The sequence below is a fragment of the Sceloporus undulatus genome, chromosome 1, assembly GCF_019175285.1.
Source record: "Sceloporus undulatus isolate JIND9_A2432 ecotype Alabama chromosome 1, SceUnd_v1.1, whole genome shotgun sequence".
Classification (NCBI taxonomy): Eukaryota; Metazoa; Chordata; class Lepidosauria; order Squamata; family Phrynosomatidae; genus Sceloporus; species Sceloporus undulatus.
The window spans coordinates 39,661,827-39,689,808 of NC_056522.1; the positions used below are offsets into that span (position 1 = coordinate 39,661,827).

Consider the following 27,982-nt stretch of genomic DNA (forward strand, 5'->3'; position numbering starts at 1 on the left):
CTGCACAATTTTCAGTTATTATTTTTTCCCCAAATCTTACTGATGTGCCTGACATTTTCTTATTTGCTTATATTTTACAATTAAAATCTTACCTGGAACTTATACCAGCTCAAAAGTCCTTACTTTTAAATAGGAAAAATAATATACTGTAATTACTTTAGAAATTCTTGGGTTTTTTTATGTTTCTTTAGTCCCTGTACTGGGAAGAAGCCAAGATATAAATAAACATAATAATAAACAATAATTTTAATATGCTGGTAGGTTAAATAAGTTATCGAAAATATGTTTAGTCATTTCTGTGTGAATAATAATAATAATAATAATAATAATAATAATAGGATTTATTTATATGCCACCCAATCACTGGGAATCCGGGTGACTTACAACAGAGGGGATAATACTCGATTCCCTGCCCTCAGGTTTACAATCTAAAAAAGACACGACACAAAAGGAGAAGGGAATGGTTTATTGGGGGGGGGAGGGGATAATGACAAATGACAACTATTTGATCAAGTTATGTTAAGCCTTGGGTATTTTGATGATATGGGGATGGCAGCAAAAACTGTCTCTGTCAAGCAAGCTTGACGTGGCATTCTTTGCCATCTACTCACCACTGCTATACAGTCTCAAAAAATACCTTCCACTAACATGATAAATTATTATGGCTGTGTAAGGCACCAGCAGGGCTTTTCCTGATGGGTCCTTCTTACCTTAGAAGATAGGCAAAGATGAGACAACTAGAATACAAGGAGCAGAAGAAGCTCCAGCCTATCTTTCACACAATGAAGATCTAAAGGTAAAAGGTTTTTCCTTCTGCAACCTGGCAATCTACTAGATATGGATTAATATGGGGCAAGAACAAACGGTTTTTCAGTTTTCTATAAGTGCTCTTGATGATGATGATGATGATGATGATGATGATGATGATGATGATTTATATCCTGCCTTCCTCCCAGTACAGTACTCAAGGTGACTAACAAATCTAAAACAGTCCAAGTTAAAACACTGTAAAACATGAAAAATGCAAGTTTAAAAATGATTAAACAATTCAAACAATTAAAAACATTACATTATTAAAGTTTAAAGTTTAAACCTCTTTAAAAACAAAAACAAAACAGCATTCATGTCATGTGAAAGCCTGGCGGCATAAAAACGTCTTTACCTGCTGCCAGAAGGACAACAGGGATGGAGCCATCCTGGCCTCCCTAGTACTTCCCAAGTCTTGGGTTGTTCTTGTCTCAGACAGCAGATATGTGTACAGAGGGGCATGTCATTTGTTCTCATCCATGTGGTATTTGAAAGATGATAGCTTGAACAAGAGCACTGATAATAGGGAAGTTCAGACTTAATATTACTCATTTAAGAAATTATAGTTTATTAATCCAGTATGACAAGTAGATCCACATTCTACCACCCTCCTAATTTTCCTTGCCTTCTCCCTTTTCATCACTAATTTCAGCACACTGATCCTGCTTTTTTATGCCACAGTTTTTTGTTATGTCTGAAATGGGAAGCTCTGGTATAACAGCCCCCCCCCCCCCGCCAGTAATCAGGATTTGAAGAGATCAAACCATTCTGTTTTGGATGTAAAACTGATTGATTGATTGATTGATTGATTGGATTTATTTCCCATCTTGCTTCCAAAATGGAATTCAAAAGAAAATGGGTTCAAAGAGAACAGGATCAAAGTGCTGAAGATGGCATGAAAGAACAGGCAGGATACTGCAAGTTCACAGCATCTTAATAAACTATGGGTTACTAAACAAGCAATGCTATATCCAAACCATCTGTTAATCTGTATTTAAGTGGAACTGCATGATAGATCTTTTCCGTTCCATTCAAGATTAAGGAGCTAAACAGATGGGCCCCCACCAACTGCACCGCCCACTCCCAAGATGGCTGGAGTGTGCATGTAATGACTACACAATGCAGTTTGAAGCCACACCACAGGCAGTTTCAAGCTGCGCTACTTTTTTTAGTGTTTCCCCCACCATCCTTGTGCACTTTCACAGAAGGGTACAGCTGGTGACTGCCATCCCATTGCATGGCTATCCCTGTGAACCTGCACACATTCACATGTGCAGCGCTTCACTAGGACAGGGCATCAGAGCAGAAGAGTGCTCATGCAGATGCTGGCAAGGTATAATCGTGCCCCCACTTCACCCTATGCTCCCTCTTTGACTGTCGGCTTTGTGTATGTTGTACTCATCTCCATGAGAAGTGTCATACTTTCTCTTTTGGGCATTGGCACCCTCACTGCTTGGGTATGACAGCTCCATCCCTTTTAAATGCACTCCTGTGATGGGGTGTTTATATGCACAATTAGGGTTAGGGTTAGAATAGAGCACCCCTTTAGAATAGAACGCCCCTGATGTCAGTACATTTATACGTACATGCGAAGGTGCACATTTTCTGGGAAGAAGTGGAAAAATCCAGCTCCTTTTTAGTCCGTCTTTTTTCTCCATAGGGTTGCTTGAGAGCGGTGTCCAGCCAGCTTTGAGATGTGTATCATCTAAATGCCCCGCCGGCCTGAAAACTGCTTATTTTGACCGTCTGTTTTGCCCCTAACTCTTCCTTCTAAGCCCTGAGCTTTCCTAGCTAGCACTATTTTTTCAGTGCTTGAAAGTTCAGATCTAAATAAGGCGATGGAGAGTACCCAAAAGATAATAAAGTTTTCCTGGTTTATGCTTGTCAGAAGTTGGCATTAATATAAAAAGATTCCCTTTCTATTAACATGGTTAGAAATTCACATTGAAAAGTGCATACTACAGATGACACTTAACACTCAGCATTCAGGTAATACTGTACTACTTTCTTAGAGAAAGGAAGAAATATGATGCAATTTTCTCAAAAAGAATTAGAAATTGAATTTTGAAATTCAACAGCTGTTACAACTGCATAGTAATATTTGCTGTTTTAAGGAAAAGGGGGGATCTTCAATTATCTTAAAAATGTACTTATCAAAATATTGTTTTCTAGATATCTGAACCAAATGATGGTGTTCATCCAGAAATGGTGGCGGGGTTATCAAGGAAGAAAAAAATTCAGAAAAATGGCAGAGGTAAAAATTAAGTTTGTAATTTTAGATAATTCTTAACTAAACTTGTAGTCTAAGCTTTGCAAAACATGATACAAAGGTGAAATCTCTTTTATCAGACCAAGCTTTCAATCTTGCATGCTTTCAGTCAGGCATAAATGATCAGGATTAAAGGAAAATAAAACAAAATAGGTCTCACTAAGTTGTCAACTGGTGACAGCCTTGCTGGATCAATTGTCTTCAGGAAAAAAGAAAGATAAAAGAACTTCAGTCAAGGAAAACATGAGGGAAAGATCTTGGCTTCATTTAAACTTTTGTTTATATGTTTCAAATAGGAACACCCTGCAGTGAATCACAACCTTCTGTTTAATTTCCCTGTTGCATTGCATAGCTGTTTCTTGGCTAAAATCAAAAGCACTTCTGGTATTGTTTTACCTGAATATTTCTTGACATTTTGATCTCACAAAGCCTTTTGTGTGCTTTAAGATTCAGGACAGTATGAGACACAAATATTTGTTCATCATAAACTGTTAAACTTTGAGTTACTGTTGCTGGATATTAGGAGCTGGCTGTATAGTAAAGTGGTGAATGCATGGTTTTGTTTCCTGGACTAGTACTGTGTCAACCAACATTGTAGAAAAATTAACTAGCTTTCAGGCCTGATTAATAAAATAATGGAGATCATCTATTTATTTACTGTCATGGAACATAGGAAAGATGGTTGTTCTTTGTAATACACATATATGTAAAAGTTAGAGAAGTAATTCAGAGACAGGACAGAAGCATGGTATGGAGCGTAGGTATTGGTATTGGCAGCAGAGGTGATTGATCTCCATGTTGCTTAAGCTTGTTGGGCTTTATCAAAGTTAACCCTATATTGCCCTGCCAGTTTTGTACAGCTATATAGAGTTAACCAAATAGACCGAACAAACTCGCACCTCTGATCCACAATGTTCTATTCACTGCTCAGGAAATTTGAAAGTGCCCCAAAATAGAAAAAGGGTGAAGGTGGACATGGGCTATGTCATGGGAAGAGGTGGAGTAGATTCCCCATTTTAATGGCTCCTTTCACTCGCTGCATGGAAAGAAGATGTACTTGCTCACCAAGCTGGTATACTTTCTAGCTTTAAAACATTAACAGTCTTCCATTTTCTCAAGGTGCCCCATCTCTGTGATCACTTTTGCAGGGTAGGGGTTATATTATTAAGGGAATGATGTAATATTAGTGTGAGTATTTGCATGCCACCTTTAATTAAACAAAAGGAACTATGCCTCAGTGAGCATAAAGAAGAAAATGAATTTAAAATGAAGTAGCATTATTGTGTTCGTTTGTAAATAACATATTGCAGCCAACTGTTTCTTAATTGCCCAGACTGTTGATAAATAATCCAGTCCTGCTGCTCTCCACAGACAATTTGCTTTGGATCAGACTAGGCAATTCAAATAACACTAATTACAGTGAAACCCTTTTACAGTGAATTCTTATTTGCCAGGGGATGTAGTGAGAGAACAGGGAACTACATACCAGGGGAAACTACTTTCCCTTCTGATTTGTAGTTTAAATGCTATCCCCCCCCCCCCCCCGAAATTTGGTTGATAGGCTAAATGAAACAAATCTTCTGCCTTGAAAGAACTTATTTCACTTTTTTATGATGCAGTTGTGAATTATGTTCATTTTGCATTTGTAATTAGAGGGCGGAACAGATGTGAAAGCTTAGTGTAAAGTGATGTATCCATTAAAATAACCTATCCTGCCAACTGAGTATTTGCTGTAACAGGATATTCCAGCACTAAGAGCAGGATTCGTCTTTATTGGAAGGGAACCAGGAAATGTTTTCTATATCAGGGGATTCACTGTAACATGTTATTATTGTATTTATGATTTTATGATGTTAGAATGAATATTAAATGAAACAAAATTCACGAGGATTACTCGGGAGGCAACTAAGTACATAACATTTAGTACAGATGGTTGGAAGGCACAATTTTGCTCCATCACTGCATCCATATCCTTGAACGATTTCGACTGAAGACAGCATTTCTTTGAATTTTTCATTAAACCAGACGTCTTGAAATATGAATTCCTTTTATGTTTCTGTGAGTTTTGGTTAAAAGAACCCCAGTGAATAAATCATACAATACTACGTGTCACCAGCACTTGTGAATATTTCTGCTTTGTTATTCTACTCTCAGTAGAGCACCATTGATTATCAAACTCAGCGGAGAGCATTTTATGATCATATATCTCCATTAGCTGCTAGTTTGACTACCATAGATTTTTCTGGTTAAGCCTGCATTATGTATTAGGAAGCCTATCTCTTCAATACAAAGTTTGATTTTATTCTTCTAAGCCTAGAACTCTTATTATGTATTATGTATAAAGATTCTTATCTTTTATATGTAAAAATAGGAGTACTCTCTTTGTGTAACTGAAATGTATGCCATCTCTTCCCCCTCCCTCTTGATTCACAGACAGCATATTTTATTATGAAGATGAATTTCTACAATGAAATGGCTGTCAGGGTAAATATTTCTTCACTTGTTAAACAAATGAAAAGTCAATTGTGCTCTGAATTTGCTTTTAATAAAATGAGCAACCGAGAATAATATAAACTTGATTGATATGCTGATGGTGAAGTGAAGAAATGGTACATAGTTACAAATTTAAAGTTATACTAAGTAATCCAAGTTGCATTTTTGAATATTGTAGTTTGATTTAAGGTACTGATATGTAAATTCTTGCTCTGTCTAAATGTTGGGTCATGTCATCATAGCTATTGAAAATATTGTTTATTTATTACAGTATGCATATTTAGTTATATCCTGCTTTTATTCTCTGAGGAAAATCAAGAAGGAATAGACACAGTTTGCTACTGGTCTTCCATCCAGGTGGTGATTGGACCCATGCTTATTTAGTTCCAGCAAATTTCCTGATCACAAACACAAACTAGATATTAAATTTAAATTGTAATTTGATCCTACTTGAGTGGTACATGTACAAAACAAGTTTTCAAACATGTTTCACTAGGTGGATGTGAAACTGCTCATAGAGATGGTAATACAGTGGAACCTTGTTATCCGCTGGGATTTGCTTCCATGGATCCCCCATGGATAACAAAATCTGTGGATGCGCATGTCCCATCAAATATAATGGCAGAGCAAGATGTTGTCCCTTATATAAAATGGAAAATCAAGATTTGCTATTCGAAATACTTTTAAAAAATATTTTCAAGCTGTGGATGCTTGAATCCGTGAATAAAAAATCTATGGATAAGGAGGGCCGACTGTACATGTATGATTTCCAACACTTTACAGTCCTTTTCAGCAGCCTGAATTTAGTCTTGAGCATGTAAATCATGCTGATTATTACGGGACTGCTTATTATCTGATATTGGAAGACAGAACATAAATTAAATGAATAAAAATAAATAAATATTCAAAATGTGGGAGTAAAAATAGATGGTTCAGTGCAGCCCACCCAAAATGATTGTGGTGGCATAGTGATTTCGGTGCTGGACTAAGACTTTGGGAGACTACGGGTTCAACACACTCAGCCATGTAAACCTACTATTAACTTTGGGCAAGTCATATCCTCTTAGCCTAAGAGGAATGCAAGGGCAAACCAACTCTGAATAAATCTTGCCCAAAAGTCCTTATGATGGAGTTACAATAAGTTAGAGTTGTAACAACAATAGCTGGTTATCTGAGAACAGCTCTGTATGTACAATGGAACTTTGGTATCCATTGGGGTTTGATTCCAGAATTCCCTGTGGATACCAAAATCCATGGATGCTCCAGTCTCATAATATACACTGGCATAATAAAATTGTGTTCCTTATATAAAATGGCAAAATCAAGGTTTGCCTTTTTGAATGTACTCATTCAAGGTGTGAATGGTTGATTCCATGAATAAGGAATCTGTGGATACAGAGGGCAACTGTACTGTCTTTACTGCTATATGAAATATTGTAAGAGATGTTGCATGCAAAACTCTGCATTGCTGTTCACGTCCACAGTTCAGTTGGAACCTCTATCTGTCTGACTGCATTTTTATCCCACCATTACTTCAAAGGTAGTACACTTTTTTTTTACTCCCTGCCAGCTACAACTTTATCACTACAGCAGTCTTTTTGGTAGGTTAGATTAAGTATTCCTTGTACAGATGACTGGGATGTTTATGTGTGCCAGACTCAAATCCATTGTCTAAGTGAAGTCTAAACATTTTTAAATGGTGTGGAATTATTTAAAATATTAAATAAGTTATAGTAACTAATCCAAACTTCTCCAGTGAGTTTCATGACTCATTGTTTTGTTTGCTTCTGAGTCTCCCAAATCCTACCCCAATACCCCAGACACATGTCTTTGCCAACACTGAAGAATGGGGGGCGGGACATGGCTTGCTATCTCATGTATATGTCCTATTAGCTGTACAGTGAAAATTCAGAGAAAAAGCAACTGCTAAGAAGGTGAACTAGAATGCACCAGACAAAGAGATGGGGAAACTGGCCGTTCTAAATTGATAAAAGACATAGAGGAAATGGAGACAGGCCATTGTCAAATTAGCTATAGGTTTCCACTTTCTCACCCTTTCAGTACATAATTTTCTTATGGCCCCATACAGACAGGCCAAAATAAAGCTGCTTCATGTCACTTTAGAGATCTGTTGTTTAAATTATGCATGCGTCCTAAGAGTCCAGAAGTTGTGCCAAAGCCATGCTCCAGTCCTTAGGACAGAATTGTGGCTTTGGCACAGCTTCTGGACTCTTAGAACGCATGCATCATTTAAACAACATGACTCCAAAGTGACTTGAAGCAGCTTTATTTTGGCCTGTCTGTATGGGCCCTTATGGTTACTTAATTTAATAAATCTGCTTTATTTCAATATACAGAGAGTATGATTGCACTTATTCAGTGGAGAACTGCCATCATTGCCATGATCCCTGAATTTTTATGTTGGCACGTGTGTCTTAAGACTGAGAGCATGTGACTTTCCCAGTGTCATCCAGTAGATTTCGTGGCCAAGCAGGGAACTGAACCTTGGTCTCCAGAGTTGCAGTCCAACACTCAAACCACTGCACCACACTATATTTAGTAAAAGCCCAGTAGAATCAGTAATCTCACACTAGCAGAGAACTGGATAATCACTCAAAATTAATCTTGTGTAGGAGTAGGAAGTAAGGCCTATGTGTAAATTTGGCCTACCAAAGTTTTTATTTAGTCTGTGTAGTCTCATGCTGCCACCTTGCTGAATCTTATCTATAGATTGATTGCTTTGGATGAAAATGTGTTGCAGAGAATTTTCTTTTAGCGGGACTGATATGGCTCACAAGCTGTAGCTCCCTGCCACACTGCTGACCACAAATACAGTATGCCTTCAGCTTTGAAAAACAGTTTTCAAATTAGGTTAAGGAAAAACAAGTTATCAGTACCAGGTTAGTGTAATGTATTCTGTATTATAATATGTTCTTTAAAGCTGTCTCTTAATTAAATCTGACCTGTTACTGTCAAACTCTTACCTCTGAAACATGTAAAAATAACAAAGAAATCAATTATCATAATGCATAATTTTCACAAATCTGATGTACTTTTAGAATAGTGAGTTTTAATACATTAGTTGGAATATTTAAGGATTGCTGTGAATTTTCAACAAAGTAACCCCCCCTTTTTTTTTAAACCCTTTCTATGAGCAGATGGCTTTTGATAGATCAAGGTTTTGCCATTTGTTTTAGTGCTTAAAATAAACATTATTTATAAGACCACTTACATTTTGATGTTACTTAATGAGGAATATGCATCATTGATTTGACTAGCTTAAGAGGTCATTTAGAACTTGCCCGTTAACAAGCTGTAATCTGCTGAGCACACAATGACTTTGTTTAAAATTATCTGTTTTGTACTGATCAATGACAATAATTGTTTGGTACCAATCACCATTGAAACTTGCTAATTACTTTGAAGGGCATACACACTTGTCTTTTCTGGGAGTGTTTAAATATTCACCTTGAAATTAAAATGTATATTAATGCAAGTATTATTTTTCTAACAAATTCAGAAAAGCCAAGTCTTCATGCACACACGCTGTATCAAGAACATCAGAAAAACTCATCAGACATATAAAGCAACTGAAAAGATTACCTTCAGCTCAGGCTATAGAGATCTGATACAGGGTCTATAAAACTGCGAGTGTGCTGGAAAAGATACTAGTGAAAATATGTGTACCACTTGGGACATCCTTTCCCATCTCTTTTGGCTTAGAGACACATTAGTCTGTGAATCCTGTAATTCTAATAATAGGTGGCTATGCAGTTATGTTGTTCATGCTCTAGTATGTCAGAAAGTGTCAGAGTGTGGAAAACTGAGATAAGACAATAGTTGTGCTGGAAAATATCTGATGAAATTGGCCCATAAAGATTGCTAATGAGGAGGGGATTATATAAACAAATCTCCCCAAAAAAATACATTTCCTAATTCCATTTTTGGCATGTACAATTTGATTTGCCAAGCTAAATGTTGCCCATGAATGGCAACCCACTAGGGGTTCTGTTAACCCCCTCACTTTACTGCCCACCTAGGACCAGAATACAAAAGGCCTGCCAAGTAGTCCTGAACTAGTGGCCTGCATAATCCTGCAAATACAGATAGATTTTACAGTATAATGAAGATGGTGTTTTTATTGTGTATCATTTTAATAAATTGTTTATTTATTGACTGCTTTTCCCAAGATCAAAGCGGTGTACAACATGTAAGATAAATACATTACAAGCAATGACATCTTTAAAAATTTGGTGAAATATTAAAATAGCTTACTGTCTAAAATCAAATATTTACAACATACAATTCGGCAATTATTAAGATTCCAGTATATATACAACATAGACAATTGTGGGGAAAAACTTATTACAAGGAGTTAGGAGGGTACGCTTGAAGGAAGAGGTAGGTTTTTAGTGCCTTTTTAAAGGCTTCCACCGTTCCATTAAGGCGGATCTCATCTGGTAAAGCATTCCAGAGAGAAGGCGCTACTGCTGTAAAAGCCCTTTGCTGGGTAGTCGCCAATCTCACCTTAGGATGATCGAGTAATAATTTACCTGTTGTCCTGAGTGTGCGGGGAGGATTATGCAGAGAGAGGCATTCCCTCAGGTAACCTGGGCCCAAGCCATTTAGGGCTTTAAAGGTAATAACCAACACTTTGTACTGGGACCGGAAACGAATTGGCAGCCAGTGAAGAGATTTTAAAACGGGTGATATGTGGTCAGATCTAGCCGTCCCCGTGAGCAATATGGCTGCAGCATTTTGAATCAATTGAAGTTTCTGAACCTGATACAAAGGTAGCCCCATGTAGAGCGTGTTGTAGAAATCCAAACGAGAGGTTACCAGTGCATGTACTACATTTTCAAGGTCCTTTCGGTCCAGACAGGGACGTAGTTGGCGTATCAGCCGAAGCTGGTACCAAGCACTCCTGGCCATCACATCTACTTGAGATGATAACTGCAGAGATGGATCCAGGAGTACTCCCAAACTATGAACTGTGTCCTTTAGGGGAAGTTTAACCCCATCTAGGACAGGATGACAAATTTCCCTGCCCGGACTTGGGGAACCTATCATGAGTACCTCTGTTTTCTCTGGATTCAGTCTGAGTCTGTTTTTCCTCATCCAGCCCATTACTGCCCCCAGGCAGGCGTCCAGAGGAGAGATGCCATCCTTAGTCACTGTATCAGTCGGAGACATGGAGAGATAGATTTGGGTGTCATCAGCGTACTGATAACACTGCGCCCCATGGCTCCGGATGATCTCTCCCAGCGGCTTCATGTAAATGTTGAATAGCGTGGGGGACAGAATGGCGCCCTGAGGGACGCCCAATGTAAGCTCTCTTTTACGAGAGCAACTGTCCCCCAGCCTCACCATCTGGAACCTTTCCGAGAGATAGGACCGGAACCACTGGAGTGCAGTGTCCTCGATACCCAGTTCTCTCAGGTGTTCCAGAAGGATACCATGGTCGATGGTATCGAAGGCCGCTGAGATGTCTAGGAGCACCAACAGAGTTATATCTCCCCTGTCGGTGGCCAGACGGAGGTCATCGACTAAGGCGACCATGGCAGTCTCAACTCTGTAACCCATCCTGAAGCCAGTTTGAAATGGGTCAAGATAATTGGTTTCATCCACGACCGCCTGGAGCTGAGAGGCGACTGCCCTCTCAATCACCTTGCCCAAGAATGGTAATAGGGAGACCGGTCTATAGTTAATCATAGATAGGGGATCAAGGGAAGGTTTCTTCAATAGAGGCTTTGCAATAGCCTGTTTCAAAGATGATGGAACCGTACCTTCCCGAAGAGATGTATTTATTATCAGATGGAGGGCAGAAGTTGAGGGGGGAGGAGGAAAGTTGTCCAAAGTTTACAGCTTTCATTTGAGAGCTGTAAGTTCTAGCCAGGATTTCTGTGAAAGATTCAAGGAGGGGAGGAGTTGTGGAGGCAGAGAGGTTGTGGATGTTAGGCAGCTTATGATCTAGTTTCTGGTTTTCGTGCAATTCTCTTCCTTCAAAGCCCCAATCCTGACAAGAGGCTGTGAAAATATGTTTCAGCTGTCAAAATAATTGAGGGGAGGAGAGGAAAGAGAAACATCTTTTCACATCCTCTAGTCAGGATTGGGGCTTGAGGAGAGTTGGATAAACAGAAACTGAATTGCCAGCTGCCAGTCATCCACAACTTTCGCCCTCTATAGCTTTCCTCTGCAACTATCTCCCCTTTCTCCAATCTTTTACCAAAATCCTGCTTAGAGGCTGCAACTCTCAAAGAAGACTCCTCCCCACAAGCAGGTTTGTCAGCAGTAACATCTTTTCACAGCTGTTGATTCCTGTACAACTTTGGTGCTGGATGGGGGGAGGAAGAAGAGAAGGAAAGCTGGGGGCAGGATGATACCCAGTACGTAGCAGCTGGAAAAAACTGAGCAGCTTTGGATTGGGAAGGCAGGAAAAAAGTCCTGGCAAAGCTTCAAGAATTTTGAGAGATTATTTCTTCCTATACCAATTTCTGAAGGGATTGGAAACTGTAGATCAAGAAATTGGCAAATTCCCATCCTTTTCCTACTGCAAACATTTAGTGTGAGGGCTTTCCCTTATCTCCACCTCTGCCCCATGTAAGAACTTCCTCCCTTGTGTGACTCCCAATGAGTCAGTTTAAATGCCCTCAGGGTTAGTATGAGCATTTATACTATTATCCCCAGTAGGGACACTGGCCTCCCATCTTCAATGCTGTCACCGCACACACCTTGTCTAACCAGGCTCTCAGAATGATAGTGATTCCGGAGGACAAAAGTGTATAAAAACAAAAACAATGCTTTATTTACTGAAGTTAAGCATAACATTGCAGCTTATTTATATACAACATTTAAAACATGATACTCTCTTCCCTCAAGCTAAATCAGACACTTATTGGTCACTCAAATAATTTCTCTCACTCCAGTCTGAGTCTAACTCAAATCCTTCTCAATCTCTTCTCTAGCCCCTTTCGTCTAAACACCCCAGGCAAAACCTAAAACTTCTTTCTTTCAAATTCCTGTCATTTACCAACTGCTTCATGAAAATCTGCTCAAACATTCCACCAATCAGCAATCACTTCAACACTCTCAACAGCTTTTATAGAATCTTAAGTCCTTATCACACTATGCTCTTAAAGAGCTACTATTCCAGTGTGACTCCTCTAGCAGCCTCCTGTTGCATGCTGGGATTGGCAGTTTTAAGGAGCTGAACTTCTCTGCCTGAGAATTCTAAATACCCCTCCTTAAAACTGCCAATCCCAGCATGCAACAGGAGGCAGCTAGAGGAGTCACACTGGAATAGTACATCTTTAAGAGCATAGTGTGATAAACATCATAGAGTTGGAAGAGACCACAAGGGCCATCCAGTCCAACCCTCTGCCATGCAGGAACTCACCATCAAAGCACCCCTGACAGATGGCCATCCAGCCTCTGCTTAAAGACCTCAAAAGAAGAGACTCCACCACACTGAGGGAGTATGTTCCACTGTCGGACAGCTCTTACTGTTAGAAAGTTCCTCCTAAGGTTTAGGTGGAATCTCTTTTCCTGTAGTTTGAATCCATTGCTTCATGTCCTATTCTCTGGAGCAGCAGAAAACAAGCTTGCTCCATCCTCAATGTGACAATCCTTCAAATGTTTTAAAGCTACTGGAAATAGTGGATAGCCTATCTTCATCTTTTAAAAAATATCTTATAAAAATAATTGTCAGTTTATACTCACTTGGTATATTCATTTTGATTTCTTGATTGATGAAACTATTTCATAGGTATTATTTACCTCACATCCATGTTATTGGACAAGCAGTATTCCTATTAAGAAAGCATTATCACTCCTGACTAGATGTTTCTATTGCAGGAAAGACATTGAAGCAAATATATGTGCTTTTTCTTTCCCAGATTCAAAAAAGATGGCGAGGCTATTACATCCGAAAATATATCCATAATTATTATGCACTGAAGAAGTACCTGGAAGCTATTGCTTTGAATAATGAGATGGTCAGGTAAAGATAAAAGTACTTAGTGGTAGAATTTTAAATTTCTTTTTTATTTCTAAATAGTTTATAGAGCTAATTAAATTATTTCTTCATGGAAAGAATTGCTTCCATTATGCAATATATAAAGTAGGTCTTTTTACTTCTGCCTAAGCATGTGGTGCCAAATTATGATCTCGTTTCTACCAGTCTGTGTGTGATGCAATTGTGTTTCTACTAAATCTGCTGGACTGAATCCAGAACTGAAATACAGTCAACAATACAGAATTTATCTTATTGCATTTTCACAAAAGAAAATACTTGGGATTTTTTTATTTTTTTTTAGTAAAATAGTAAAATAATGTTGTAGTACTGGAGGTTCACCTGCCATTGTAGTCTGTTTATTAATTCTGTTTCTCAGGGAAAGTACATTATCAGTCATGCACTGTGCTTATGTGTATTCACTTTAATCTATTGTGAGGCTCTAAACTGTATCCTTATATACAGCCCTCTTCTAGGAGAAAGTCAAAATAAAATAAAAGAAATAAAGAAATAAGCAATGCATCAACAATAGTGGTTTTAGGCCCAAGATGAAATCTATTTTTGTAAACCTTCCCAATTGTTCAGATTTACCATCTATGGTCTAAGGTAGCCAGAATACTCTAGGAATGGCCCACAGTATACTGGCCCTGGAGTTACCCTAGTGTTCCTCCATTACCTGAGGCCCTCCATTGCAATGTTGAGGATAGAACAGGTTGTCCAACATCAATCACAAGACTGACTACTCCCAGAGCAAGTAAGTCACCACAATGGCAGCCGCATCAGGCAACATAGTGGGATGCATTTTAAACAACTGCCAGCATCACAACAGAGAGCTCTGGATCTTCCAAGTTCAGTAATGAACTGGCCAGAAGCTGTTTGAAATGTTCACACCAGAACTATGGGTTGGGCCATGTATCATCTGCACTCCCCACCAAGAGGACAGCAGCAGGACCTTTTATTTGGCCTGTGCTGACAGGACCCAAAGGTTGAAATTTGATTTTCTGTAGTGCATATTTGATTAATATTGTTCATCATTTTGAAATCTTCATGTGTAAGTGGCCTATAAATATTTATTGATACAGTCATCCCTTTGCATCTGCGGGACATCCATTCCACACCCAGCATATGGCAAATTCCATGGGACCTCAAGTCTCATTTTCCTCAATGGCAGCACAACATGCACATTGGCCATGTACATGTGCTTCCATTGAAGAGAACAGGTTAGGGCCTTCCGTGGATGCTCTAATCTGCAGATGGAAAGCCCACAGATAAGAGCCAACTGTAAATAAATAATGGAAATGAGGCAAGGCAAGTTTACTAGGTCAGGATAATTTTCTCGTACTTGTTTCAACAGTGCCTCACTGAAACAATTCATTAAGACAGATGAATTGCTTGGCCACCATTGGATGACATGTGCTAAAGCAACCTACCTTGAGTTTTCCAGTCCAAGATTTTTCAAGTCCCCATCTATTCTTGCAGTATTTAGCCAATGAATTCAAATCCATTTGTAAAATCCATCCTTTTTAATCCTTGGGCTTTAATCCCTGGGAGGACCTCTGAAAATTAAACTTTGGCAGGATACAGACCGCCCCAAAAGGGCGGTCTATCCACGCCTTGTTTTGCTGCACGAGGGAGCCGTAGTGGACAAACTACGTAGCTCCCTCGCACAGCAAAAAGAACCCGTCACAAAGACGCCGGGATGTGCAGACACTAGGCATCCGTCACATCAAAATGGCGGCGCCCGTGTGTACAGGGCCCCGCCATTTTGACGCCCTCGTCACGAGCTAGGGGTGAAGCACGTATGGGCGGTGCACCCTCGGTCAACCCCTAACACATGATGCGGGTGCACTTTAGGTCCATCTAGATCAGGCCTTTGTTACATATTGTTTTCCTATCATACTCCTTAGAAGATGCCCTCTCTTTCCTTTTAAGAGATACTTGGAGATACTTTAGCCTTTTGGGAATAAAATCTGTGGCAGAAGAGCATGTTTTATGTTGATTCACTCCACAATATCATTAAGATGCATGTTTTTGTTTTCATTATTAATACAAACAGTCAAAATGCACTTCCACATACTGATTCTCTAGCCCTTGTAATCTGCAAACTACATGGTGTTTAGATGGCCCTCTGTGTCATTGTATGTGTGTAAACACATATGTAAGATTAGGTTTTCACAATGAGACTTTGCTTTCTTACAAAGATAAATTGGGCTGATTAATTTAAAAGCTGACTGTGCACTTGCTGATTGTGTATACTTGTAACCTATAGTCCTATATACAAAAATTGCCTCAGGTTATGAACAAGAAAATGATTTTATGAAATTAAAAACTGGCTCAATGATACAGATTGGCAGCATTAATAAAACATTATAAAGCTTATAATAGGAAAACTTACAATACAGTCAATTTCGCTCCTACTTTTAATGTTTCAGATATACGTTGACTTTTAACTGTTACTTAATGTTTTGAGGCATTAAAGGTACTGTATCATGCAATCAACTCAGAAAATGAGCTAATTCCAGGAATAGATTGAGCTCATTAGAATGTGTTATCCACAACTTCTCTGCTATGGCTCATGGCTTTAAACTTGAAATAGGTTTCATGAGGAGACCCTTCAGTTAAAACTGTAAGTTATGAAACAAACATGGGATTCCCAACTATGGGGGGATACAGATGGGTGGCTCCATGCCGCCTGTCTTTACCCCTCATTGGCGCCACACCAACTGCACGCCATGACACCAACGTGCTCCCTAAAAAGAAGCTGCTTGTGCGCTTTGATGACAATGCTTCTGGTAAGCACCATTTGGGTGCGTGGGCGCCCATGTGTCATCGTCGTGCGCCCTGTGTGGACGGGGACACAGCAAGATGGTGCACGGCTGCTGCTAGTACGGCTGGGTGCATATGGATGCTCAGCCCTACCGAGCCCTAAAATCAGCCCCTGCACAGCATTTTGCGCCAGTTTGTATTAGGCTTGAATTTTCTTTTTAATGCTAATGCAAGAACCAGGAAGTTTGCAGTGGAGAACTGAGAAGAAGAGGCTTATCTGTTCTTTCATTTGACTGTTCTCCTCTGTAAATCCTGCCCAACATTTTCTTTTCCTCTCTCAGGATAATCTCTGAAGTTTAAATGCTGTATATACTCATGTATAAGTCTAGAAATTTAGGTTAAAAAATTGACCCAAAAAACCTGAGTCAACTTATCCACGGGTCAATGTAAGTACTGTACTTTAACTCATGTATGTATCCATCCATCCATCCATCCCCTGGTGACAGGCAAGAGTTTAATCTGCCCTGGAAGCACTCATCCCTTTCTACTGTCTCATCCATCCAGCCTTTAGTATGAGTACCAATAGTTATGTGTGCTGTGATTTTTTTAATTCTTTGGCATTGTTTTCCTTTGCTTCATCCACATCTTTCATTACATGCCCTTTAGTTTTACCCTCGACTTATCCACGGGTCATACTAAAATCCATAATTTTGGCCCCAATACCTGCCCTTGACTTATACATGAGGTCGACTTATAGTTGAATATATATGGTAAGCACAGTTGAGGGAGAAACAGTTGTAAAAGCATTTAAAGTGCCTTTGTGGTGCCACTGTGGTGTAGTGGTTTGAGTGTTGGACTGTGACTCTGGAGACTAGGGTTTGATTCCCCACTCAGCCATGGGGACCCACTGGGTGAGTCACACACTCTCAGCCACAGAAAACCCCATGATAGGTTTTGTATCAATGTTACCATAAGTCAGAAACAACTTGAAGGAGCACAACAACAATCAAGTAATAAAGTAAGGGTTAAGTACTCTCCCCCACCAGCTTATTCTGCACTATGATTCTTGTATTCAAGATTACTTGGAAAATGTGTTTGGGAGTCCACACTTACCAGTTCTACTCTTTATTTTTGTTCCTAAAGGAAGCAGTCTGTACAGAGACAAATCCCTGTTCATTCCAAAGTCTAGGATATATTGTGAAGCTGTAATCCTTATGAATAAATTGTTCTACATTTTAACAGGATCTTGAGTTTGACTCCAACTTGATTCTCAAATGAGTAATTAGTTTTTTAAAAAAAAAAATCTACTCTGCCAAACCTTTAATAAAGCCTCCCATCAGGTGAATGAGCCTGTGCCATCTGGGAACTACCATACATACCCAACTATAAGTCGACCTCATGTATAAGACAAGGTCATGTTTTGGGGCCAAAATTATGGATTTTGCCATGACCTATGGATAGGTCAAGGATAAAACTTGGAGGCTACTACAGTATGTGTATGTGTGTGTGTGGCAAGAGAGACTCTCATTGAGGTTTTTTGCGTCATTGTTTCAGCTTTCATTTCAGACACGGGGGCGGGAGAGGACACTTAAACATCAGTATCAGTTAATCACTCAGGACTCTTTCTGCTTGGTGCAAGAGAGAAATGAACTGTTCTGCTGAATGCATGGGGAAATTTGAAAGAGCTGCTGTCACATTACCATAGTGACCTATAAATAAGTCAACCTGGGATTTTGGGGTCAATTTTTGGTCATAAATTATTAGATTTATAGATGAGTATATACGGTAACTCACATACTTAAATGGTTCAGACCATCTGAATGTTTTCTTCAAATAACAGAATACCTTTGAGAATACACCTATTTCATTCTATTTTCTTAATTTATATCCCATTTTTAGACATGATAAATTCACAGGAAAATGCAAAGAACATGTCAGTTTCTGTTTCTATTCATGTTTCCGCCTTCTTATGTCTAAACTGCCATGTGACTGAGACCTGATGCAGAAATTATTTATGGCTCAGCCATCTAACGTCCGTCAAGAGGGAACCTTAAGTGCCTGCAGTATAAAATGGCTGTTACATTTCATTGGTGGTCTAAGAGCATCAAATGTCTGGGACAATTCAGAAACAGTTTGAGAATTTGAAATGGTAGATAAGTCCTGGATGGTTGACATGTGTGAGTCTATCTGCTACTATACTTTGCAGTCAGGAGCTGGACTAGGAAGGTTAGCTGGAATGGAAAGTGAGTTGCCAAACAAGCAAACCATTGACCAGTCAAATGGTGGAAAATCTATCTTGTTTTATCTAATCTAACTAAATCAATATAGGACTCTGATGTTGCTCACCAATCACAGAAAGCAATTTGACATTCTCTCTCTCTTTTCGTTTCTAAAAAGAGCTCTAGGACCAGAACCCATACAGTACTGGGTAGCTCACTAAACAACATCCATAAACTTTGGTAGTTTCTTCAGGAGGTATTGTTTTAATGAGGCAAAGATGATTAGAACTGAGAAAAACCAAACAAGTAAGGGTTTGAAGCTGGAGTAATGAGATGATTGACTTAGAAGGGCAGGGAGTAGATTCCCAAGTTGTTAAGCAAGTTTTTACTTTGCACTGACAGTTATTTAGTTCAAATGCTTACTGGGAATAGATTTTATCATGGCCAGAAATTCTTGTCATCAGTTCATGCAGTTTAAAACTGTGTGGCTCTCAATACAGTAACTGCTCCTGCTGTCATATGATCTTCTTAATATGGGGAATAGGTTGTTCGCATAACCTTGATGACTGCTTTTGATCACTGTTTGGAAATTCCTTCTGGGCAGAAAAAGGGGACCACATTACTGCAATTCCTTAGCTTCAGCATCGGCTACCTGTTATCTTCTCGATACAGTCTGAACTGCTGGCCAAAGTCAAACATGCTTTTTCACAAACAGCCAAAAAGCAAAAAATAACAAGACAAACTGATTTTCTAATATCATAATCTTAATCAAACAATTTCACCATAAGGGAGGAATGAAACTTGAAGCAGTTTTAGAATAATGAGGAAGTAACTATGAGTAATTTAGCCAGCATGATGTAGTAGTTTGAATGTTGAACTAGGACACTGGGAGACCAGGGTTTGAAACCCCACTTGGCCATGGAAGCACACTGGGACCCTTGGGCAAGTCACACCCTCTCAACTTCAGGGGAGGGCAAGAGCAAACCCCCTGTGAACAAACTCTGCTAAGAAAACAGGTTCGCCTTAGGGTCGCCATAAGTCACAAATGATTTGAAGGCACATAACAATTTTGAACATTTTGTATATAGAAACATATTTTATTAATCCTTATTCAGAAGGGTTTTTTTAAATTCAATTACAGTGTTTGACTTATTGAATTTTTTTGTCCCAGTGTAAATTCTAATGCTTAGAATGTTCGGTTGAGGGTTATGACTGTGATTAGGGTGAAGATTAGCATTAGGGTTTAACCTCCCCTATGAGGATTACAATGTGCCCCCAGTGGAAGAAATTTTAGTTTCCCCCAAATGAACCAACCTACTGACCACAAGAGGATTTTTTTTGTTACAGTTTGTGAGTGATGGGCAGGAGGCAGTGGGGGAAAGCACTAAATCCATTGGGACAGTTTCCCCCGATTTTATTTTTGTTGTTTCTAGAAACTAAATTATATATACAGTAGCAAGTGGCAAAAATTTGGGAACATTGATGTGCTGGTGACAATATTGTGTAGAAGGTCTATTTATTTTTGCAGATTCCACAATATGACTCTAACAGAACTACAAGTCCCCTCATATTGCATAAGGGTTAAAATTACTACAGCAGCTTCTCTAGCAGGGATGGGGAATATGTGTTGGATTGCATCTCCCCTGAGGCCACATAGCAAGTGGTTAGGGACAATGTAACTGCAGTATCCCACAGTGTTTGGAGTACCATGGGCCTGTTACAGACTGCCAAAATAAAGCTGCTTCGAGTCTCTTTGGAGGTATGCTATTTAAATGGTGCATGGGTCCAGAGGTCGCGCCAAAGTCACACTCCATTCCTAAGCACTGGAGGGCAGCTTTGGTGCAGCTTCCAGATTCTTAGGATGCATGCATCATTTAAACAGCATACCTCCAAAGAGACCCGAAGCAGCTTTATTTTGGCAGTCTGTAACAGGCCAAAGATTCCCAACGCTAGTTTTGTACATTGACTTGTTAAATTCTGAACCTAGGTGTGCATCCTACTTTTGTCTAGTCAAATCTGCAGCAGATTTCACAGTCATCCACTTTATCTAGTGTGGGATCTTAACTGTAAAGTGAGTAAAAATAAGGAAAAGGTGCAATTTCATTAAGCTCTAACATATCATTGGCTGTCAGGCTGGCCTTGTTATGCTGTCCATCCTCATTTAACTATCCCACAAGATCTCTTAATGAAGTTAAGCCCCAAGTTCACTCCAATAATTCTGTGGCAAGAGTTTGTGCAATGTAACAATTCATCACTTGTCAGGAAGGCACTTTTAGTTTATACATTTAATAAGGGCATCCTCTAGCTTGGTTAATTAGAAGTGAACAGTTTGCATATTTACTAAATGTGGAGTGTCATTGCCACCACGGCCTATTGCCTACATGAATTATTTCTCTATCTGCAATAAACAGCTGGGTAATTATTACTGCCATAATCAGATAAATTCCCTCTGTAAGGCTTTTCTTACATGGCAATTCTTTGAACTCATCCAAAGCTGAGCAAAATTTATGAACTCCAGCCGCTAGGCCACTTTTTCATAGCACAGTGTGCCTATTTCAAGGACACATAAAGCATCATAAATATTGTTTAACTTAAGACAATAAATATAATTAAATAAATAAAATATATTAATATGTGTAATATATTTTCAAAATACAAATCTTAGATTATAATTCATTAAATAGTCCCGATTTCATCTTATTGTAAATATCTGATAGACAGACCATCTAGAGTCCAGTGTGTGTGTGTGTGTGTGTGTGTATAAACTCAAGCTCTAGTTATGGAAATAAAACTCTGTAGGAGATAAACAGCCAAGGGATGGAGCAATGTACTTTATTGATATGATAGTTCTGTAACTCTTCTGCTTTCAGAAGGATTACTTGAATTTTAGAAGCAATCATTTGACAGATTATTAAAATCATATTTAGTTCTTTATGTTTTTTCCAGATCCAACTATTAAAATAATTCATGTTGTCTCTAGAAAGATACATGTGCATCTACACTGTATAATTAATACAGTTTGGCATCACTTTAACTGCCATGGCTCCATCCTACAGAATGCAGAGATTTGTAGTTTTGTGAGGCACTAGCACTTTGGCTGAGATCTTATAAAATTACTGATCCTAGGATTGAATAGCTTAGAACTACAGCATATAAAGAGGCATCAAACTCCATTTTTTCTAAAATGTAGATGCACCCACATATAGTAAAGAAGCAAATGGGAGCATTCAATCCTTACACTTCATTTCCAGAAACAATCTTTTAATAAAATTCCTCATTAACAAAATTCATCAATGCAATATTGGGACATTATTTATTATTTATTTATTTGGAGTATTTATACTCCGCTCTTCAGCCACAAAGTCTCTCACGGTGGCTTATATATATTTTTTTAATTAGACAGTTCCATACCCTCAAGTTTACGAACTAAAAAGACATGACACAAAAAAAGAAGGGAATGGTGGTAGGGAAGGGATCAAGTTCATTGGTTCTTCTCTCCCTCTGGGCCATGGCCATGGCAGATGGACTGGAGGAAAGGCTTTTCATCTTACTCTGGGCTAGGCCTGATGGAGCTGGCCTGCCTCTCTCCCCCTTTGAAGCTGGATGTTGGTGGATGGGCTGGAGGAAAGCTTGGTAGTATCAAAGTTGTTGTTTTTATAGGAGTGTGCTTGAGAGCACATATATGCTTTATTTACTTGTAAATGTGTGTGAGGAGCAGAGTGTGTGAGCAGTGTAAGATAAACAATAAATACACTTGATAACCTAAGTCAATATCAAGTTAGATATTCACCATTGGACTGAGCAGGTCAACTCAAAACTGAATGGTGAATAATTTGTGTTTCACTTTCAGCAGACAGAACAATGTCTCATTTCTTTTCTTGCACTTGAAAAACTGAAACTATGGCCCGGTCCAGACGGACAGGAAAGGACGCCCTTGTTACCTGTGAGGGGCGGCGCTTCTAGGCGCCCCTCACCCCTTGCATGTGACGAAGGCGTAAAAATGGCGGCACTCTGTACAGACGGGCGCCGCCATTATGATGTGCCGGACGCATAGCATCTGCACGTCACAGTGCCATTAAGATTTCACGAGTGCACTTTTCACGGGTTCTTTTTGGTCCGCAGGGAAGTCCCACAGTCTGGAGGCTGTGGCTTCCCCGTGGAGCAAAACTAGGTGCCGGGAGAATGTCCTTTTTGGACGGTCTGTCCCACGCCTGTCTTTGGGTAAGATCTGTTAGGCATATTTTTTGCTACTATGAAGTACTCATATTAATATCGAATTGAAAAGAAAGCCCTGTTTTTGGAAGAAAGATGAGTGAATAGCACACCATGCAAAGTCTATTTTAAAACTAATGTGTCAATAAATTTGAGTGCCTATTCTCTTTACGTTTAAAGAAATGAAGTAAGGAAGGTGTACTGTATATTCTGTTACCTTACTATCTCTTGTGCTCTAACCATATGGTTTTGTGAACAGATTCACAAGACAGAACCCTATATAGGGGATTAGTAAAAGTATTCATAACCCATTTGTAGTAAGTTTCCTGAGCAATGATCTTTAAATGCTTAACTACTTATGTCTAACAAGCTGTAAAAGAAGTAAATGGATACAAATTTAAAAGGCAACAGAAAAATCCAACCTATTGATTGTTATGTTTAGTTAATAGCTGGGGTTGTATGATTCCCTAGGAGTGAGTCCCATTAAATACCACAGGACTCAACTGCTGCGTAAAAATACATACAATTTTACTCTTAGAAGATTATTGTCTTCCTTTTAGGTTCAGTGGAATGCTGCAAACATTGTGAAAAGTTTAGTTTGGAAGTAATCATAGCCTTCAAGATGTACTTATGCACGTGACAACATGAAATTTAGATTTCAATAATTTTGTTGTTCTTATACCGATTAGTACAATGTTCGTGTACATTTCATATATTTATCAAATTAGTGTGTCCTTTAAAGGTTTATATTATCTGGAAAGGAATCCTGTGATCATTGTGGTGGTGATGGTGATGATGTACAGTAGTTGGAGGTTCTTTGGAGGCACTATAACCACTTCCTAAGCATTACCAGCTCATTGAAGCTTCTTTCTTATTTGTTATCGTGCCATTCTTCTTCTGTCATGTATATTTGTGGCTTAATATACCTGGTGGCGAGGTGGTTAAATGCCTGTACTGCAGCCATTCACTCAAAACCACAAGGTTGTGAGTTCAAGACCAGCAAAAGGGCCCAAGCTCGACTCAGGCTTGCATCCTTCCGAGGTCGCTAAAATGAGTACCCAGACTGTTGGGGGCAAATTAGCTTACTTGCTAATTAGCTTACTTGTTGTTCACCGCTATGATTTTTGGAATAGCGGTATATAAATAAAACAAATTATTATTATTATTATTATTATTATTATTATTATTGCTTCCATGCTGGTCAATGAAAGGGAATGAACTGTGTGAACTCCTAAAATAGTATAGTTAATGGCTCCTTTGCTCCTTTTAGGGTTATATGCTTGAGATCCTGCATTTTCTTGTGTGCCCTCAATATGTCTCTGAAGGACCCTTCCCCCTACACTGGTGGAATGTAGTCAATGAGATATCTATGAGTATGGAAGTTTATGCAGGTGTGTATGTGTTTTTTTGCCGTGTGTGTGTGTGGGGGGAGGGGGGGCTCTTGTGGCATAAATGAAGCCAGCAGCTTCGTTTTGCAATAGCTGAGCAGCGCCTCTATAACATCCGATAACTTTTGGCTGATTTTAAAGACTAGAATTCAGATACATTTCTGTGTTAGTCTAGAATATGCAAAGGGATCTTGTAGCACCTTTGAGACTAAGGGGCAAAACAGACCACCCCGACAGAGTGGTGTCTCAGTACCCCTTTCAGGGCACCAGCAACCGCACACCGTGGCCTAATCTGGCAGTTTGTTGCTTTAAAAAGAACCAGCAAAATGCTTCTCCTTTTTAGATCAGCAAAAACCCACCCCTGCCACAGCAGCGGCTGCTTTTCACTGATTCTTTGGCGCAATACATCTAAATGCTACACCAAAGAAATGGGGTGATGCCACCTGCCATGCAGTTGGGAGTGCAGCATGACACCAACATCAGGGAGGAGTCAGGGCGGCTTGTGTGCAGTCACCTTGCCCCCACTCCAGTCTGATGCCAGTGTTTAGTGCCGGTCTGTTTAGCCTCTTTCTGAGGGGGAAAAAAATTGGAGGAAAAACTTTCTGAGGAAATAAACCAAAGTCCAAAACACACTGAAGAAATAATCCAGTTTGACTTCCCAGAATTCCCCAGCATTGAACCAGGGCAGTTGAAGCAGTCTCCAATTGGATTATTTCTGCAGTGTGTTTTGGACCCAAGTCTACAAAAGCTTATGCTGCAAGTTCTTTCACTTGGTTAGTCTCAAAGGTGCTACAAGATCCCTTTAGATACTGACTTTAAGGCTGTTATTTTTATGTCTCTTCATGTTTTCTGACATATGGTGACCCTATCCTAGGGTCTTCTTGGCAAGGTTTATTAAGAGGAAGTTTGTGATTGCCTTCCTCTAAGGCCAAGAGAGTGTAACTGGCCCAGATTCACTCTGTGGGTTTTCAAGGTGATTCAAACCCTGGTTTCCCAGAGTTTCCCAGAGTCAAACACCACTACTCAATGGGTTTCTTACAATTGTACACTAAATCTTACTATGTAATAGGATATTTAAAATTTAAAAATGTTTGCTCTTTATTCTTCACTTTATTATTATTTATGTAACCTCTGTTGCTAATTTGGAATATTAGTAAAACTTAAAATGTTTATATTAATTCCATATCTAAATACTGACAGAGTTAAATATTTACAGTGCAGAATATCTCTATGTTGTTATTTTACACTAAAGCTTATAGAGGTTCTCTGTTGTTCTACTGTGAGAGATTATTATAAAAGTCAAAAGATTGCAAAATTCTTGTTTAAATACAAACAAAATGTAACATTTTGATAAAGTTTAATTAAAAGTTGTCATAAATCATAAATCTAGAAAATGATAGTGTTCTGTATATCACTATCGTAATCTGAATACTGCTGAAATAATCATTTAAAGGTATATAACAAATATAATATATTTTATTTTTAATGCTTATAGAAACAGGGGGAGGACATTCAACCAAATTTGCATTTTATAGGAAAAATTAATGGTAATGCACACTGAATAAATGAAACCTCAGAATAAGAGTAAATTGCCTTGGCACTTGGGTGAGTTTTGTTTTTAATGTCTGAACAAAAGTGAAAAATTCATTGCCTCATACATTTGTTGAATATAATCTTAGCTGAATCATGATAAGTGTCCCTAAATGCATTACTTCTAAAGTATGAATGCATTTTACCTAGTGAAAAGATTTTAAATTATTGTGGCATTTTACCATTAAAAAATCAATTCTTGTTTCTCTAACTTTCTCAGAGCATTGTCAGTCTTCTTTTCGTGTCTTCTGGGGCACATTAACAATCAGTGATGCACATAGTTATTTTCCTATGTAACTTCATGAACAACTTCCACTGGGTTTCTGTATCAGTCCATTGCAGCAAAACTGATAGAGAATCTCATGTCACCTTAAAAGAACAGCACATTTTATTTGGTAGCAGCTTTCAAGAACTGCACCTGGTGAAGTGGGCTGCAGTTTGACAAAGTTTATGCAAACTAAACCTTGTTAGTACTTAGTCTCTTTGCAATATTTTCAGGCAAAACACAACACTACAAATGTTTACTTAGACATAAGTCTCATTCAGTTCAACTGCATATTTTTGGTAAGCAAATTTATGTAAAATCTCAGCCTAAGCCACACTGTCCCAATAGGCCGTACTGAAAGAGAGTCATTTTCAAAGTGGTCAGTAGAAAATTTCATATTTAAAAAAATGCTTACACCTATGTGTGCTCAATTTTTGTGATGGTGACCATAGTTGCCCTAACACAAATTTTTACCTATATATCGTGTTTAAGGTAATTGATAGATGAAAGGCCAAAAAGACCAGTCTTAGGCGCTTTACAGACTGCCCAAAAGGGCGGTCTGCTGGTGCCCATGTTTGCTGTGTGAGGGAACCGCAGCGGACAAACCGCATGGTTCCCCAGTGCAGCAAGAAGAACTCGCAAAAAGCGGGTTCTTCTTGCGGCGCCGTTGTGACGTTTCAAGGCGCCAATGGCACCCTTGCGGCATCACAAGGGCGCCAAGACTGCGGACACTAGGCGTCCATCACGTCAAAATGGCAGAGCCCATCTGTATAGGGCGCTGCCATTTTGATGCCCTCGTTACGTGTGAGGGGCAAAGCGCTTCAGGAAGCTCCACCCGTCACGCCTAATGACGGTGCCCAATAGGGCCTGCCCAGAATACACCCCTGTTTCTTAAGCTAGCACTAGGAGTGCTTAGGGAAGGTTTTCACTAAAGTTTCATTTACTGCATTGTCTCATCATTTGAACCTGGTGTCCTTTCAAATGGTAGATGTGACGTCATGTAGTTAACTGTTCATTGAGTACTTAGCTTTTGTTTTCTAACAGATTTTGTTGTTGTGTGCTTTCAAGTTGTTTCCCACCTATGATGACCATAAGGTGACCCCATCATGAGTTTTTCTTTGCAAACTTCGTTGGTTGGGGTTGCCATTGCCTTCCTCTAGGGCTGCAAGAAATCCACTTCCCCAAAGTCACTCAGTGGGTTTCCATGGCCAAGTGGGGATTCAAACCTTGGTCTCTCAAAGTTGTAGTCCATCACTCAAACCTCCACAGCATGTTGTCTCTCTTCTAAATGAGAATATGGGACAGGAGAGGAGATTTAACCCTTTTCTTCCATCATGATCTCATTCCACTCATGTGCTCAGTGAATGCATGGAGGGCAGGTTGGCTATCTTGCCTTTCTAGAATGTGTATATATTGGTGTATGTCACTGAACATTTGAAAGGCGCATCCATGCATCTGCAGAGCTACACTACAGAGATATAAAACACTGTAATTGAAATAAAAGAGTATAAATCGATGAGAGCCAGTGTGGTGTATTGGTTGGAGCATTGGACTACTACTCTGGAATCCCCACTTGGTCATGGAAACCCACTGGGTGACCTTGGGCAAATCATACTCTCTCTTCTTCAGAGGAAGGCAAGGGCAAACCCCCTCTGAACAAATCTGACCAAGAAAACCCTATGACAGGGTCACCTTACAGGTGCCATAGGTCAGAAACAACTTGAAGAAGTATAACAACAACAACTTTATCATACGTTACATAGAATTATAGATGGTAAGTTATCTAGCTGTACTAAATTATGTTTTTTCAACCATCTGAATGTAGCTTTCCACATACAGTAGTTGAATTTTGCTGTACAGTCCGCCCATGCCATCTACAGGCTTGCCAGCAGATTTGAGCTCGTGTGGATGGCAAGCCAAGGGGGACAAAATGGTGCATGCACCCATGCTGTGCACAGGACC

General features: G+C 39.2%; 1 protein-coding gene across 2 annotated transcripts in view; it reads left to right on the forward strand.

Moving 5' to 3' along the window:
- The window catches only part of SPATA17 (spermatogenesis associated 17), a 147,076-nt gene that overhangs the window by 9,456 nt on the left and 109,638 nt on the right, over positions 1-27,982 (forward strand). For both annotated transcript variants that reach the window (XM_042478795.1, XM_042478802.1), the window contains 3 exons: positions 2,980-3,061; positions 5,510-5,560; positions 13,465-13,568. In XM_042478795.1, coding sequence (XP_042334729.1) covers positions 2,980-3,061; positions 5,510-5,560; positions 13,465-13,568 — 237 coding nt within the window. The remainder of the gene's footprint in view (positions 1-2,979; positions 3,062-5,509; positions 5,561-13,464; positions 13,569-27,982) is intronic.